This window comes from Cherax quadricarinatus, chromosome 7, assembly GCF_038502225.1.
Source record: "Cherax quadricarinatus isolate ZL_2023a chromosome 7, ASM3850222v1, whole genome shotgun sequence".
NCBI lineage: Eukaryota > Metazoa > Arthropoda > Malacostraca > Decapoda > Parastacidae > Cherax > Cherax quadricarinatus.
Window position 1 is genome coordinate 2,231,370 of NC_091298.1, and position 18,432 is coordinate 2,249,801.

The window sequence follows — 18,432 nt, forward strand, 5'->3', positions numbered from 1 at the left end:
TTAATACACACTTTTACTGACTACAAATGAGTAATAATATGACTGATTAGAGAATTTTAACAAATAATTTATAAAGTATGTGTAATATCATGACTAGAGAGTTTAAAAAATAGTTTATTCAGAGTTAGCTAAATTTATTAACATAACTACAATATACATAAACAATAAGGAACAAAAAGGTAATAAAAATACTGTACATTGCCATGGTAAGCACTTTTATACATATTCTGATTTTACACATACTGTGATTTATATGAAAGACACACCAGCAACATGCTAAAAAAAGTTCTTATTTACATTGAAATATTTAATGACATAACACATATACAATGATAAATGAACTCTTTTTCATACATAATTATACTGTTATGAAATCCATTTAATGTACACAAACACACACACATATACATGTATGCGCATATATATATATATATATATATATATATATATATATATATATATATATATATATATATATATATATATATATATATATATATATATATTATATATATATATATATATATATATATATATATATATATATATATATATATATATATATATATATATATATATATATATATATATATATATATATATATATATATTATATATATTATATATATATATATATATATATATATATATATATATATATATATATATATATATTCCAACAAACCAGCCATATCCCACCAAGGCAGGGTGACCTAAAAAGAAAAGTTTCTCTTTTTAAATTTAGTAATTTATACAGGAGAAAGGGTTACTAACCTCCTCGCTCCTGGCAATTTAGTCACCTCTTACTACTTGTATGGCTTATGGAGGAAGAATTCTTTTCCACTTCCCCATGGAGATAAGAGGAAATAAAGAACAACAAGGCCTATTAAGAAAACAGAAGAAAGCCCAGATGGGTGTGTAAATATATATGTGTGTATTTGCATGTGTAGCATGTCCTAAATGTAAGTAGAAATAGCATGATACACCTGTTATCTCACATGTTTATGAGACAGAAAAACACCGGCAATCCTTCAATCATGTAAAACAATTACAGGTTTCCATTTAACACTCACTTGGCAGGACAGTAGTACCTCCCTGGGTGGTTGCTGTCTACCAACCTACTCCTACTGGAATACAGCCAGTTTGTTGAAAAAAAAATCTGGTAGATGCCTAATTATATTCTGTGGCATATTTAGCAGCAGAACAATCAGGCAGACAGTGAGACTCACTCTATCTGTTTTCTTCCAAAACAAATACAGCACATATTTTTTTTTAATGGTTTTGTACTGTATTCAATGGGGAAAACTATACTAGCTTACTGTGCATTAGACAAACTGTCTTACAAGATTTACTAACAGATCCTAAAGTGTCAGTAGATTATTATTATTATAATCAAGGGAAAGCGCTAAACCCGTAGGATTATACAGCGCCTGTGGGGGGATGTGGAAGGTATTCAGGGAACTGGAGCACATATCCAATTCCCTAGATTAAGAGCCCCTCACCAGCATCAAGGAACTTTCCTTGAGGGGTAAAGTGTCAGTAGAAACTAGAGCAAAACAATTCACTGTACAGTGTACTATAATATGAAGTGGAATAATCATCATGCCTTTTGGTTTTAGGTTTGAACTTCTAACATAAAGAAAATAGCCATGGCAGAATTCCAGTGCTTAATGTATCCTTCAAGATAAGATAATGCAGAGTATGAAAAAAGTAATTTCTTTGTTCTGCAATTATTCATTTTATATGTAATTTTTTTTTTTCTGGGAGATGGTCCTCCACACTCCTCCAATACTTATCACTTCAGTAGCTTTGAATTTGCTATTAAGACCTGTGATGTTACTACTGTATGTTCCATGATTTTTTTTTCCTTGTTATGAAACCTGTAGATGAATGGTTCACAGAGAGCCAAAAGGTATCTGATAAATGTAGCTACAGAAAGGGAGGGAAATGATTTTTTATTTTTGTATATAGTCTTAATGACTCTCATGTAGTAGTCTTAATGATCCTCGTGTGGTAGATACTCTTAATAGTATGATAATAAGATATTATCTCCTTTATAGAATAATAATAAGATATTATCTCCTTTATATTATAATAATAAGGTAAAAGGACCCTAATGGAAATAAGTCACTCTGTCTTGAGTTTTTGGGTTATCCTAGGTACTTTACACATATGCTGCTATGTATGATAATCTATGTAACTGTATTTGTGTATAGCTGAATAAACTTACATACTTACTTACTAATCAACAGTACTTTATTAGGTGGCTAAATCATCACCAGTATCAGCAACATTACAACTCTGTAACTGTTGGCCTGTCAAATATACGCGGAAGGAAGGGAGCGGCAGTCAAATGTGATTTTTTTGCTATGTTGCTTAGGTAGTATAACAGTAACCATGAAATGGTTGAGAATGAAGGTCTCCATTAAAGAGAAAGTTGACTGGATGTCTCCCACACACTTCTCAAATGACTGACTGTACCATAAGAGAGATGATCTGATAAAAAAGAAAACTTCCACAGTATAAATTTAGTTGTCCATTATGTATCATACTGATGGATATGAGACACATCCTGTAAGTTCACAATATAAATTCAGCCCCACAGTTTATTGCAAGATTTTTTTTTTTAACACACCAGCCATCTCCCACCAAGGTAGGATGAAAAAAGAAGAAACACTTTCACCATCACTCACTCCATCAGTCTTTCGAGAGGCATGCTGATACTACAATTCAAAATTACAAATTTCTTTGCCCCTCCTTCAGAGTGCAGGGACTGCACTTCTCACCTCCAGGACTCAAGGAAAGTGATCTCGTGCTATAATTGGTTGGTGTAAAAATTTTTATCCAGGTTTCATGGGTGAAGGTGGACTTTAATGGCAGTGTGGTCCAGTGAAAGGAGGAACAATGGTTGGAGGGAGTGGTAGTAAACTAAGACTGGTAGGATCTAGGACAGGAGGATAATGGGGAACATTTGTTAGAGATCTTCAAGAATGAGGAACCTCACAGGCCTGTTTACATGCCTGGACTCAAAGCCCAAGAACACTATTTACTAAGGAATGAGGGGACCAAATGCAGATCTATGTGGGTGAGATACCTGCCACTTCAGGGAGCTCCCTACAGTAGTCTTCCATGATAAAAATGTTTGCTCCTCTTCCTTGAAATAAACCAGATACTCAGTCATCCAAGACAAAGCAGTCCCTCGTCAGCCCTTCTGGTGGGTGGCACTAATGACTCATAGTGGTAGCTATTAGTCTGGATTCTCACCAGCATCCTAAGTGGCAAAGGAGTACCTATTCACTACACCATAGCAAATTTGCAGCCTAAGAGAATTTAAAATGATAAGTGTTCCAAAATTTATTGGAGTGCTCTCCACTATCTTTTTTTGCTATATTCAACTATTAGTCAACTATAGCATTTTATCACAAAGTACTTTCATTGCTTAAAACAACCTTTAATTCTTGACTTTTTCTTTACCCCAATGGCCATCTTCCACCAAGGCAAGGCCCCAAACAAGGAAATGTATACACCATCATTCATTCAATCAATAAATATTATGATTTAATAAAACAAATATATTTCTCCACAGATCCTTTGTCTTCTTCATTTTTAATATGTATTTAGACTATATGCAAATGGAAGACCTTTAAAATATGAGTAACATTTACTAAAACCTTGATTTGGGGAACCATACAGTACTGTATAATTATTGCCATGTTGAAACAGTAATACCTTATTTTCATCAGAGTTGGCAGTCATTTCAAGAAAATATTAAATTCCAATATGGTAATTTCTACCTTAATGAAAATAGCAGATGTGGTAAAAAAAAATCTTTAGACACACCTTAGTAAATTGGAAATTCAGCATTATTGAAAATTCAAGATGCTCTCTAAATATTTATGCTTCAGTAAGTTTCAACAGAATATGTAAGTTCTTCCAGTTGTCTCCATTCAGACATTGCAATCCATTTACGACTATTCTTAGGAAGCTTAAAATGTTCAGTAGCATGAATTAAACTAATATTCATATGGCAGATTGGCTTGTACAATTTCTTATTTATCTTTTACTAAGCATGGTTTCCTAAGAACAGTATATTTTAGGTTTCCTCAGAACAGTATATTCTAAGTTTCCTCACAATGGTATATCCTGTTGACTGAAAGTAATGTCGATTTCTTCAGGTCCTCTAGAATCACCACAGCTATGTGAATACACTATATCCCAACTTTATTCTGATACTATTAGTTGCAGGATATTTCTTTGCAACTGATTGTTCTTAAGAGGTCCATCTTAAATTTGGTATTCTTCAGAGATTTCGTAATTTATCATTTAACATAAAATTAAGGCACAATCTATCATCGGATGTAATGTTATGCAGACAAATAGAAGAGTTTCACCTGCATGCAGGTACAAGATACCAATACAATTCAGCCTAATTTTTTTTTTTTTTTTTTTTTATTATCACACCGGCCGATTCCCACCAAGGCAGGGTGGCCCGAAAAAGAAAAACTTTCACCATCATTCACTCCATCACTGTCTTGCCAGAAGGGTGCTTTACACTACAGTTTTTAAACTGCAACATTAACACCCCTCCTTCAGAGTGCAGGCACTGTACTTCCCATCTCCAGGACTCAGGTCCGGCCTGCCGGTTTCCCTGAATCCCTTCATAAATGTTACTTTGCTCACACTCCAACAGCACGTCAAGTATTAAAAACCATTTGTCTCCATTCACTCCTATCAAACACGCTCACGCATGCCTGCTGGAAGTCCAAGCCCCTCGCACACAAAACCTCCTTTACCCCCTCCCTCCAACCCTTCCTAGGCCGACCCCTACCCCGCCTTCCTTCCACTACAGACTGATACACTCTTGAAGTCATTCTGTTTCGCTCCATTCTCTCTACATGTCCAAACCACCTCAACAACCCTTCCTCAGCCCTCTGGACAACAGTTTTGGTAATCCCGCACCTCCTCCTAACTTCCAAACTACGAATTCTCTGCATTATATTCACACCACACATTGCCCTCAGACATGACATCTCCACTGCCTCCAGCCTTCTCCTCGCTGCAACATTCATCACCCACGCTTCACACCCATATAAGAGCGTTGGTAAAACTATACTCTCATACATTCCCCTCTTTGCCTCCAAGGACAAAGTTCTTTGTCTCCACAGACTCCTAAGTGCACCACTCACTCTTTTTCCCTCATCAATTCTATGATTCACCTCATCTTTCATAGACCCATCCGCTGACACGTCCACTCCCAAATATCTGAATACGTTCACCTCCTCCATACTCTCTCCCTCCAATCTGATATTCAATCTTTCATCACCTAATCTTTTTGTTATCCTCATAACCTTACTCTTTCCTGTATTCACCTTTAATTTTCTTCTTTTGCACACCCTACCAAATTCATCCACCAATCTCTGCAACTTCTCTTCAGAATCTCCCAAGAGCACAGTGTCATCAGCAAAGAGCAGCTGTGACAACTCCCACTTTGTGTGTGATTCTTTATCTTTTAACTCCACGCCTCTTGCCAAGACCCTCGCATTTACTTCTCTTACAACCCCATCTATAAATATATTAAACAGTAGGTTGGTAGACAGCAACCACCCAGGGAAGTACTACCGTCCTGCCAGATGACTGTGAAACAAAAACCTGTAACTGTTTTGCATGATGGTAGGATTGCTGGTTTCTTTTTCTGTCTCATAAACACGCTAAGATAACAGGGATATCTTGCTACTCCTACTTACACTTTGGTCACACTTCACAGACACGCACATGCATATATATATATACATACATCTAGGTTTTTCTCCTTTTTCTAAATAGCTCTTGTTCTTTTTTATTTCTTCTATTGTCCATGGGGAAGTGGAAAAGAATCTTTCCTCCGTAAGCCATGCGTGTCGTATGAGGCGACTAAAATGCCGGGAGCAATGGGCTAGTAACCCCTTCTCCTGTATACAATTACTAAAAAAGAGAAGAAGATTCAGCCTAATATGTACTATAAAAGGAAGCAGATTTTTAGTTGTTTTGACCTGGAAATTTTATGCTGAACATTCTTTGCTAGTGTCAATCATGTGCATCCCAATAAAACTGCACATTCCATATCATACAGTAGTAAGATACATCACTGACACAACAATGGCCTTACCGGATACCATGTTAATAAATTAATGGCTAGTGAATGTAGTACAGAGGTCCAGTTTTGCAAGCAAGACAGGCTTGTAGAACTTGATAAATTACAATCTGTCCTGCAAAATGTAATATAAGAATGCAAAGCTGGGAGGAACTGATCTTAAATAGGAGAAATAGACTGACTATGGACCATGTTAAAATGCTGATAAAAGTTCTAAGAGATATCCTGAAACAATATAAGTAAGAGAATTAAGGCAACTGTTAAGGGCCAACACATAAAACAGAAGAACAAACAAAAATGACTGAGGTGGAATACAAAATAAATTTTGTATCTATATATAATACAAAGAATATTTTTTATTGATAATATTAGAGTACTACTGTACAATTAAGAACCCAGTACTATAATTTGCATTCCAAACATTTAAATACAAACTTCCAAAGTTAAGGGACTTGCACAACATCACTATAAAGTACAAAATATAGAAAGCATCTTGAATAAATGAATCACTTCTATTAATTTCAAGCAACCACAGTTAGTGACCATTACATCTGTACAACTTTACATATATACAAAATAAGAACAGTGGTAAGAGGAAATATATCATTGTGGGTCAGAGTGATCAGTGGGGCACCACAAGGGTCAGTGTTATCATGATGCAGTGATCAGTAGGGTGCCACAAGGATCAGTGTCACCAAGTAGCAGAGTGATCAGTAGGGTGCCACAAGGATCAGTGTCACCAAGTAGCAGAGTGATCAGTAGGGTGCCACAAAGATCAGTGTTCTCATGAGGCAGTGATCACTGGCCTGCTAAAAGGTTCAGTGTTATCATAATATAAGCTGTTTATTACATACAGTAACTATTTATAGCAATAATTTGGTCACTATTCATGTTGAGCAACCTATTCAACAAGGCAGTTCATGCCAAATTTCACATCAGTATCAACCACAGGGGTCACAAATATTGACGAATGAGCAATTGTCTAGCTGCCCTTCACAGCTATATTACAGATTTCATACAGCTATGATGTACCATTCATTAAAATTGTAATTTTTATAACTTTCTAATTACCAAAAGCAACTTATTTTCATTTCCTGAGGAAATCATAAATATTCATTTAATTAGGATATTTAAACTGTTTTTCTTTCTTTTTTGGGTCACCCTGCCTCGGTGGGAGATGACCGACTTGTTGAAAAAAAAAAAAAAATTAAACTGTTGACTAGATTTGAATGTGAAGTTACTAGTTTTCAAATTTGAAAAATTTAATTATGCAAGTATATTATTTTTTAACACACCATCATTCACTCTATCGCTATCTTGCCAGTCATGCCAACACTATATTCAGGTGCCCCTCAAATGGTAAATATCCCCACCCTTTCTTCTGAGTGCAGGCACTGTACTTTCAACCTCCAGTACTGAAGTCTGACTAACTGGTTTCCCTAAATTCCTTTACAAATGTTACCTTGCTCACACTCCAACAGCTCATCAAGTCCCAAAAACTATTTACCTCCACTCCTATTTAATGCGTTCAACCCCTCACACACACAACCTCCTTTATCCCCTCCCTCCAACCTTCCCTAGGATGACCACTACCTACTTTCCTTCCACAACAGATTTATACACCCACCAAGTCATCCTATTTTCTCTATTATCTCTTAATGTCCAAACCACCTCAACAACCTCTCCTCAGCCCTCTGGATAATACCTTTAGTTACTGTACACCTACTCTTATTCTCCAAGCCACCAATTCTCTGCATAATATTTACATCACACATAATGCTCAGACATGACATCTCCACTGCCTTCAGCCTCCTCCTCACTACAATATTCACAACCCAAGCTTCACACCCATATAAGAGTGTTGATGCCACTATACTCTCAATACATTCCCCTTTTTGCCTCCATGGACAATGTTCTTTGTCTCCACAGATGCCTCAATGCACCACCTACCTTGTTCCCTTCATCAATTCTATGGTTCACCTCATCTTTCATACACCCATCTGCCAACAAGTCCACTCCCAAATATCTAAACACGTTCATTTCCTCCATACTCCCTCCTTCCAATCTGATATCCAGTCTTTCATAAAGCACAGTGTCATCAGCAAAAAACAACTGTAACAACTCCCATTTTATATTAGATTCTGCATATTTTAATCCCACACCTCTCCCCAACACCCTATCATTCACTTCTTATAATATATACTATAAAAATAAAACAGCATTTAAACTTAAAAATACAGCATTAACTGAGGCATGACAATACTTATGTAATCCCTTTACTATAGCTTTTTCTGTGCCTAAAAGAAGATATCTATGTGCCTGTTTTGAAGAAAACCTAAATTAAATTTGAAAGCACATAAACAAACTTTATTCCCAAAAGAAAATAACTCCATCAAGGCACTTACTGACTACAACATCATCTTTCTTCTTTGTACTGCCCATATAGTACATCTCAAGTTGATAAAAGAAAGGCCTCACTGTGATCCCAAGTTTAAAGAAAAAAGAGATGTACAATAAGGGCAGAGGACTATGGAGAAGCAAGTCTATGATTCTACACACCTATCAACAAAAAACAAATACAAATTATAAGTTCTTAGGTCCATTTGTATTATTCCTTTCACTGATAAATGCATTAATATTTGCACACCTAATACAGAGGTTATGTGTGGAAATGCTTCTCCAAGTTTGGCTTACAATTAAGGTTTCAGCACACATTGTATCTAGTATGGATAGAGTTTTAAACCTTATAATAAAAATTAAATTAAATTCCTTATATAATCTACCAATAAGACCATAACAAATATATCTGACTAAGAAGACAATGTAATGTTAAGAGACTGAACATCGATTCTTATCAGGATCTAATCAGGGCTATAGTATAGTAGGTTGCCTCACATCTAGATCTTATTATACCATGTGAAGATAAGCAGAGGAAATGAGAATGTGTTATCTGGATATGTCATTAGGAGTGATGTAATTTGGAAAGTTATAAAAAGTTGAATCACAAAGATAGTGCAAACAATATACATATACGTACAGTGGACCCCCGGTTTACAATATTATTTCACTCCAGAAGTATGTTCAGGTGCCAGTACTGACCGAATTTGTTCCCATAAGGAATATTGTGAATTAGATTAGTCCATTTCAGACCCCTAAACATACACATAGAAATGCACTTACATAATTGGTCGCATTGGGAGCTGATTGTAAACCGGGGGTCCACTGTATTAACAGTCATTAACAAAGTATGAAGATATTGGCTTTGGCCATCAGCTGTTAAACAATTATCATGAATACTTAATGCCTTAGCAAGAGGCCAGGTAAAGTATTTACTGGCTGCATCAGCCTATCAATAATCACTATAACCATTGTTCTTCAATAGCTTCCAGGCAACTAAAATCTATAATTCTCAAAGATGGTGCAAACATGACTTAAGAAACAAAACTTACCTTCTAGCAACTAGAATCCTTCATTCATACCCCATAATGACTTTTCCTAGCCATACAGAATTTAATCCTAGCATGTTAGTATATAAAAAATACTGTATTAATAATAATAATAACAATATATTTAAGCCTGACTAAACACTGAATTCCATCTGGAAGAAGAAAGATGAAGAACAGTATGAACACAATGATAAAGAGGGGAAGACAAAAAGATTTTTCCAATTTATTACCTGAAAGAAGGAAATTGTAATATTTGCAGAACACTCTGACCAATTAGATCATTCAAGGCTCATCAAGCTAAACCTAAACCACAAAAATATAAATCAATCACTCTAGTGAGCACATGAGATAAAAAGTACAGCAGTACTTTTTATTTTTTATTTTTTCAACATGTTGGCCATCTCCCATCGAGGCAGGGTGACCCCAAAAAAGAAACACTTTCACCATCATTCAACACTCTCACCATCATTCACACATAATCACTGTCTTTGCAGAGGTACCCAGATATGACAGTTTAGATGTCACTACAAACAGCCAATATCCCAAACTCCTCCTTCAAAGTGCAGGCACTGTACTTCCCACCTCCAGGACTCAAGTCTGGCTAACCGGTTTCCCTGAATCCCTTCAAAAAATATTACCCTGCTCACACTCTAACATCTCGTCATTCATCTCCATTCACTCATATCTAACATGCTTACACATGCCTGCTGCATGTCCAAGCCCCTTGCACATAAAACCTCTTTTACCTCCTCCCTCCATCCTTTCCTAGGACGACCCCTACTCGTTCTTCCCCTCCATTACAGATTTATACAACCCTCCAAGTCATCCTACTGTGCTCCATCCTCTCTAAATGACCAAACCACCTCAACAACCCCTTTGAATAATACTTTTAGTAACTCCACACCTCCTAATTTTCACACTATAAATTCTCTGCATAATACATATTTACACCACACATTGCCCTTAGACATGACATCTCCACTGCCTCCAGCCCCCTTCTTGCAATTTTCGTATAATGAAATATGCATAATGATAAAATGATAGATTAATATTTTGTTGAAAATTATCTAAGCGCTTTTTATCTCATGTATTATTTTCTTCAATATACTGCACCAGCTGTCTCCTATCAAAACAGAAGAAAACTATAAAATTTATCTTCTTTTACATACAGTAATTTATACAGGAGTAAGGGTTACTAGCACTTTGCTCTTGGCATTTTAGTTGCCTCGTACGACATGCATGACCTACAGAAGAAAGATTCTTTTCCACTTCCCCATGGAGATGAAAGGAAATAAATAAGAACAAGAACTATTAAGAATATAGAAGAAAAGTCAGTTGGGTGTATGTGTGTGTGTGTACATTTTTTTTTCAACAAACTGGCTGTATCCCACTGAGGCAGGGTGACCTAATAACAAACACAAAAGTTTTTCTTTGTAAATTTAAATTTAGTCACTTATACAGAGAAGGGGTTAGTAGCCCCTTGCTCCTAGCATTTTAGTCGACGCTTACAACATGCATGGCTTACGGAGGAAGAATTCTGTTCCACTGTCCCATGGAAGTAAGAGGAAATAAAGAAGAACAAGAACTATTAAGAAAATAGAAGAAAACCTAGATGGGTGTGTAAATATATATGCGTGTCCATGCATGTGTAGTGTGACCCGAGTGTAAGTAGAAGTAGCAAGATATACCTGTTATTCCACGTGTTTGTGAGAGAAAGAAAATACTAGCAGTCATTTTTTTTTTTTTTCAACAAGTCGGTCGTCTCCCACCGAGGCAGGGTGACCCAAAAAAAGAAAGAAAATCCCCAAAAAGAAAATACTTTCATCATCATTCAACACTTTCACCACACTCACACATTATCACTGCTTTTGCAGAGGTGCTCAGAATACAACAGTTTAGAAGCATATACGTATAAAGATACACAACATATCCCTCCAAACTGCCAATATTCCAAACCCCTCCTTTAAAGTGCAGGCATTGTACTTCCCATTTCCAGGACTCAAGTCCGACTATATGAAAATAACCGGTTTCCCTGAATCCCTTCACTAAATATTACCCTGCTCACACTCCAACAGATCGTCAGGTCCCAAGTATCATTTGTCTCCATTCACTCCTATCTAACACGCTCATGCACGCTTGCTAGAAGTCCAAGCCCCTCGCCCACAAAACCTCCTTTACCCCCTCTTTCCAACCCTTTCGAGGACGACCCCTACCCCTCTTTCCTTTCCCTATAGATTTATATGCTTTCCATGTCATTCACTTTGATCCATTCTCTCTAAATGACCAAACCACCTCAACAACCCCTCTTCTGCCCTCTGACTAATGCTTTTATTAACTCCACACCTTCTCCTAATTTCCACACTCCGAATTTTCTGCATAATATTTACACCACACATTGCCCTTAGACAGGACATCTCCACTGCCTCCAACCGTCTCCTCGCTGCTGCATTTACCACCCAAGCTTCACATCCATATAAGAGTGTTGGTACTACTATACTTTCATACATTCCCTTCTTTGCCTCCATAGATAACGTTTTTTGACTCCACATATACCTCAACGCACCACTCACCTTTTTTCCCTCATCAATTCTATGATTAACCTCATCCTTCATAAATCCATCCGCTGACACGTCAACTCCCAAGTATCTGAAAACATTCACTTCTTCCATACTCCTCCTCCCCAATTTGATATCCAATTTTTCTTTATCTAAATCATTTGATACCCTCATCACCTTACTCTTTTCTATGTTTACTTTCAACTTTCTACCTTTACACACATTCTCAAACTCATCCACTAACCTTTGCAATTTTTCTTTAGAATCTCTCATAAGCACAGTATCATCTGCAAAAAGTAACTGTGTCAATTCCCATTTTGAATTTGATTCCCCATAATTTAATCCCACCCCTCTCCCGAACACCCTAGCATTTACTTCTTTTACAACCCCATCTATAAATATATTAAACAACCATGGTGACATTACACATCCCTGTCTAAGACCTACTTTTACCATCATGTAAAACAATTAAAGGTTTCTGTTTCACATTCATTTAGCAGAACAGCAGTACCTCCCTGGGTGGCTGCTGTCCACTATTGTTAAGTATATCTCTGGGCAAAAAAAGTTTACCATGGTGAAGAAAATACCTTAAAAGTAATTTATAAATTATTATGCTGTAATACCAATTTATACTATTTTTTTTGTCAACAAACTGGCCATATCACACCAAGGTAGGATGACCAATTACATAATAAATATAGATATTAAAATAGCAATTTATAGTATGCAAAATCCAGTATTATGTACTAGACTAGATAATACCACAGTAATTAAGAAGTACAGTATTGCACTCTCAAACAGATTTCAGTTCAACAATCTCCTTTAAGGGTCGTTTTCTGAAACAGGGAAAGAACATATTTGTTAAACTCCTTTTCATACAGAATAAGGTATACCCTATAAAAGAGAATATAGCAATGGTGCACAACAAAGACTGTCAACTTTAGTTTTCCAAAGCTGCTATAGTTTTTAAATACTGACCTTTTTTAATGAAGAAATAGCTATAAACATTTTGCAAGTCAACCAGAAATATTTCAATTTTACATACTGTTTCAGAGCCACCACATTTGTTCCTCTTTATTTTCTCCTAGGATTTTTACTTCAATTTCAATATTATAACATAAAAGTAACTATGTTGAGACAGCTACCAATTTTTCTTCAGGGAGATTAGTAATAGAGTAACATATGAGTTCACATGTCTAAATTAAAATGAGACAAAAAAAAAAAAGATAAAAAAAAAAAGGTTAGGTAGATGGACAAAATAAGGGAATGCATAATGTACAATATTTTAAATGGGTCTCAGAGTGTAGGAATATATAATTAGACACAGGTAAGGTATTGGCAGAAAGTTGTTTGTGGTGGTTTCATACTAGTTAATAGATATGATTGAAATGTTATTCCTGGGCAAGTAGGTAAAACATGTAAATGAGTGTGTATATGATAACAGTATCACTATGTGAGTCTTATACTCAAAACAATGAAAATTTGGATAAATTATACATGCAACAGTTAGGTATCTTTATTTTGAAATGTTTTTCCCACACAGCAGGCTTCTTTAGTCAAATACAGAGGAGTCAGCAGAAGCATTGGAGATGTGCAGATGATGTAATCATCTGTATATCTCCAGTGCTTCTGCTGACTCCTCTGTATTCAACTCAAGAAGTCTACTGTGTAGGCAAAACATTTCAGAATACAGATACCTAACTATTGTGCATGTGTCTTACTTATCTACGTGTTGGTATTATATACCATTACTGTATTCACAGTGGAAATTTGTACTGAGCCACCAAGAACTATATCACCTCAACCACTCCACTATACTAGCTTTTTTTCTGTTTTAAAGTATGTTTGTGGCCTTAGGGTCAAGCCCATCTGGAGCAGTACAGCTGAAATGGTATTATATCAATGCATTTTGGGTTTCAAAGACAACTTGAAATAGTGTAATTAGAAAATTAATATTCACTGCAAAGATATGAATAAAACTTCAATATATATATACTGAATAAAACAAATGTTACTGAATCTTACCGTTTCTCAGTGTTGCCTTCATTCCAAGGCTGAACCTCCACTGACAAGAAGATGAGGTAGAGGGAGCAAAGTATCAGATATACAAGAGACACCAACTGAAACACTTTCTTCCACTGATTCAGTGTTTGCTGATGATAAAAAGAAACATTCCCTTTAGAATTTCTGTAGATGTTTTGATAACATTCTTTTAATTTAAATATGTATATGAAACAATAATAATATAAGCATTGCTATTTTACCGTAAATCCTTTATATCAACTGGAGAAAAGATTTCATTATTTCCCCTACTGCAACTGAAATAATAATTTTATTACTAAATTTAAAAAGGAAAACTTTCATTTTTTTTTGTTAAGTCACCCTGCCTCAGTGGGATACGGCAGGTGAGTTAAACAAATAATTTAGAATTTTGTTATTCTTGAGTGCTTGTTCTTTCAAAAAAATCACAAATGCTTGCACACCATGCTGTATCTGCAACAACAACACTGAAGAAGAAATACCAAAGTTTATATTAAAGAGTGACAGTATGATTATCATGAATGTAAGATCTAGAAAAGAAATGTGCTTTCAACTGAAACTGAGAGCACGAACAGATTTCTAGGAAAAAAGGAAAAGGCTCATATACAGGATTACTGACAAGAAAGATACTATTTTAGAAGTGACAATGCAATATCCCTATGGCTACAACCAGAAAGATCATTTATTAGTAATTCATGCTCAGTGGTATCAAATGAAGCAGATATATTCAATGAAGTTAGCAGCGATATATTGGTAAAGCCTCAGAAACATCATGTGTATTAATAAAGATCCTTTGCTTAGTATACGTGTCTTGCAAGCCACTTGTTGGCTATGACATACTTCAAGTACTTTGTGGTCAGTCTGAAACTGTATTGTGTTTTAAGTTACAGACTGGTTGACTGTGTTAACCAAGATAAACCAATCTCTCATATATGGATTAAGATACCTAGGATATTGTTTACTAGGCAAGTTCTAATGGTCACAAAACCTGTCAATTTTATTGTGGTTTATGTGGTTGTGATTTGTATTGCCTTATAACTGGGGAATATATTTTTCTTTTAACAAACCAGCCATCTCTCATCGAGGTAGGGTGACCTAAAAAAGAAGAATCACTTTCACCATCACTATCACAGTCTTACCGGAAAGGTGGCAATACTACAGTTCAAAACTGTAAATATTCCCACCCTTCCTTCAGAGTGCAGGCACTGTATCATTACTTATTATTTCTGACGAGTTGGGAAATCATTTTATGGGTAATATTTATGTACATTTTTGCATTCTTAAATTTTAAAGTACTGCAATATATTTTTTAACTTTCTGACAAGATTAACAAATGCTGCAGCATATCATTTTGTTGCTTCTTTAGACTAAACATGTTTCTTATTAACAGTCTCAGTATGTTCTTTATGGGCCATGAGTTATTAAGCCTTCTGGTTATTTCTGTGGTTTTCAGAGGACACTGTGTGTGGTGCAGATTTTTTTTTATTTTATACTGATATTTTGTTGGTTATTTTATATAACTGGACTTGAGTCCTGGAAATGGAAAGTATAATGCCTGCACTCTAAAGGAGGGGTTTGGGATACTGGCAGTTTGGAGGAATATATTGTGCATTTTTATACGTATATACTTCTAAACTGTTGCATTCTGGGTACCTCTGCAAAAACAGTGATTATGTGTGAGTGAGGTGAAAGTGTTGAATGATGATGAAAGTATTTACTTTTTGGGGATTTTCTTTCTTTTTGGGTCACCCTGCCTCGGTGGGAGACGGCCGACTTGTTGGAAAAAAAAAAAAAGAAAAAAGAAAAGAAAAAAAAATTGTTGGCTGTTAAGTTTTCTTCTCAAGTTTGAGAGTTACAGCAGCAGTAAAGATGTTATTATTATTATTATAATCAAAAAGAAGCGCTAAACCACAAGGGCTACTATACAGTGCTGCAGTAAAGATGTTTAATGTTGCTTCATTACAGTGGTAGAATGGTGGTAGTCCTTGCTACACAACCAGAGAATTAATCAACTTACAGTGAGGGTAGAAACATTAAGACATTGGTGTGGGTTGCATCCTGGGCCAAAACTGAACTAATGTGCCCGAAATGCTCTGCATAACAAGCGGCTTTCTATATTGGCATTTTGGAGGGATATGTTGTATATCTTTATACATATATACTTCTAAACTGTTGTATTCTGAGCACCTCTGCAAAAACAGTGATTATGTGTGAACGAGGTGAAAGTGTTGAATGATGATGAAAGTATTTTCTTTTTGGGGATTTTCTTTCTTTTTGGGTCACCCTGCCTCGGTGGGAGACGGCCGACTTGTTAAAAAAAAAATATATAATTAGTGAACAAAATATAAAAATAAAATGATCAGCCAACTAAATAGCAGCACTGGTCTGCTTTACATGATATACAGGTATGTACAGTACATGATACTGGCATCACTGAAAAGGCTTGACATTTTTCTCAGATAAGTGCAAGTATATACCTGAAAAATACATTTTCACAATTACCTGATTGTTGATGATGGCTCCAGTCACAGCAGGAGCTAAGAACCCAGGAATTGTAGCCATAGTGTTGGATATGCCAGTCAATGTACCCGAGAAGTTAGGTGCAAGTTCCTGGAGAAAAACACATTCTGTTGTACTTACCATGAATAACAATAAGAAGAAATTTCAAATTTTATTATTTTTTAATCAAGGAAAAAAGTAAATCCACAGTGGTCATAGAGTGCCTGGGAAATGGGAGGCATTCAGATTCAGTCCAAGTAAGGGAAGGATAAGTCTTATTCTTTGGATCAAGAGCCCCTCAACAGCATTAATTAAGGCACCCCACTTCAAGAGACAGTTTATAGAGTGATTTACTTTCTGGATTAGTACAGTGTACTATCAAAATAAATTTCAATAATTCTTCTTTCAACACACCGGCCTTATCCCACCGAGGCGGGGTGGCCTAAAAGAAGAAACAAAAGTTTCTCCTTGTACATTTAGTAATATATACAGGAGAAGGGGTTACTAGCCCCTTGCTCCCGGCGTTTTAGTCGCCTCTTACAACACGCATGGCTTACGGAGGAAGAATTCTGTTCCACTTCCCCATGGAGAAATTTCAATAATATCTGGCATAATATTTTGGAATTTTTCTTATGAACAAGAAAGATAAAGCCCAACTTTTATAATTCAGAGATGCCTGATTCTGAATAAAAGAGGCATTACCATATTCAAGGAAGCAATAAACCATATCACCACCTTATTGAAACAACACAATTTTTGCATCTCAATATTCTTTTAGCCCTTGTGGTTTAGTGCTTCTTTTTGATTATAATAATAATAATCAATATTCTTTTTCACTTCCAGATGGTTATTCTGGCATGTTTTCTTTAAAAAAAAAAAAAAATCTTAGGAAAGATTCAATAGTCACATCCTCAAGATTATATGTCTCATCTTTACATCAGTACTGTAGTAGAAATTCATCACTGGAAAGAAATGAGAAATATGTAGACTGAAAGAAATGTAAACACTTGAAATAAAAGTACAATTCAATAACATCCACTTATTATGGGTATTTAAGATTGATCCACTCATCAATTATTAATATTTGAAAAGGATGTGGCTTGAAAATTAACATCTCCAATTAACTGTACCTGAAATGCACAGTGCATCCCACAGAATGAGGCTCCGGTGGTTCCAACAGCGATGCAAATTAATACTACAACCAGATGACCATCACAGCCCGCCCAGGGAATAAGTAGCAATGATATCATGGGAATGTAAGTGGCTGCAAGAGGAGAGAAAGTTTAACATATTTTGGCATTATTCTCAGCAACAATAAAAGTAATTTGCCACATTCATCACTTATATTGCTGAGAAATCACCACACATCAAACAGAAAAAAAAAATCCCAATTTTCCCTTGTAACTTAATAAGGTGTAGAGGAAGATACAGACAGCAGCAATGAGAGAGGATACACATGACAAGCACAGGTTGTTTTGAATATTTGCAAGATAAGGCTTCTTTCTGCAGAAGAACTGCAATACTGAGTATGATTTTTGTTAAAAAAAGTTGCGTGTTTTGTGCACAATCAATAATGCATGGCAGAAATTTTATCACCGAAAAAACAATAAATAAAAAATGAACTGGCATTATGCAATATGTATATGCATTCTGGGGCCATAGTGCATATATCCACAGTTGTAATAATCTCAAAACTCACTGAAAAGAAAAGACTAGCAATTCTGTCAGTGTAAAACATCCGACAAGTTTATGTTTCACACTC

General features: G+C 35.7%; 1 protein-coding gene across 8 annotated transcripts in view; it reads right to left on the bottom strand.

Moving 5' to 3' along the window:
- Positions 1-3,575: 3,575 nt before the first annotated feature.
- LOC128686797 (sialin) overlaps positions 3,576-18,432 on the bottom strand; it is a 44,239-nt gene continuing 29,382 nt past the window's right edge. For 7 of the 8 annotated variants that reach the window (XM_070082193.1, XM_070082194.1, XM_053773882.2 and 4 more), the window contains 4 exons: positions 17,801-17,934; positions 16,674-16,781; positions 14,157-14,284; positions 11,457-12,967 (listed from right to left, as the gene is read on the bottom strand). In XM_070082193.1, the coding sequence (XP_069938294.1) occupies positions 12,925-12,967; positions 14,157-14,284; positions 16,674-16,781; positions 17,801-17,934 (413 nt within the window). In that variant the 3' untranslated portion in view covers positions 11,457-12,924. Of the gene's footprint in view, positions 4,427-5,985; positions 12,968-14,156; positions 14,285-16,673; positions 16,782-17,800; positions 17,935-18,432 lie in introns of those variants that run through there. The other variant, XR_011391650.1, reaches the window with a different exon arrangement.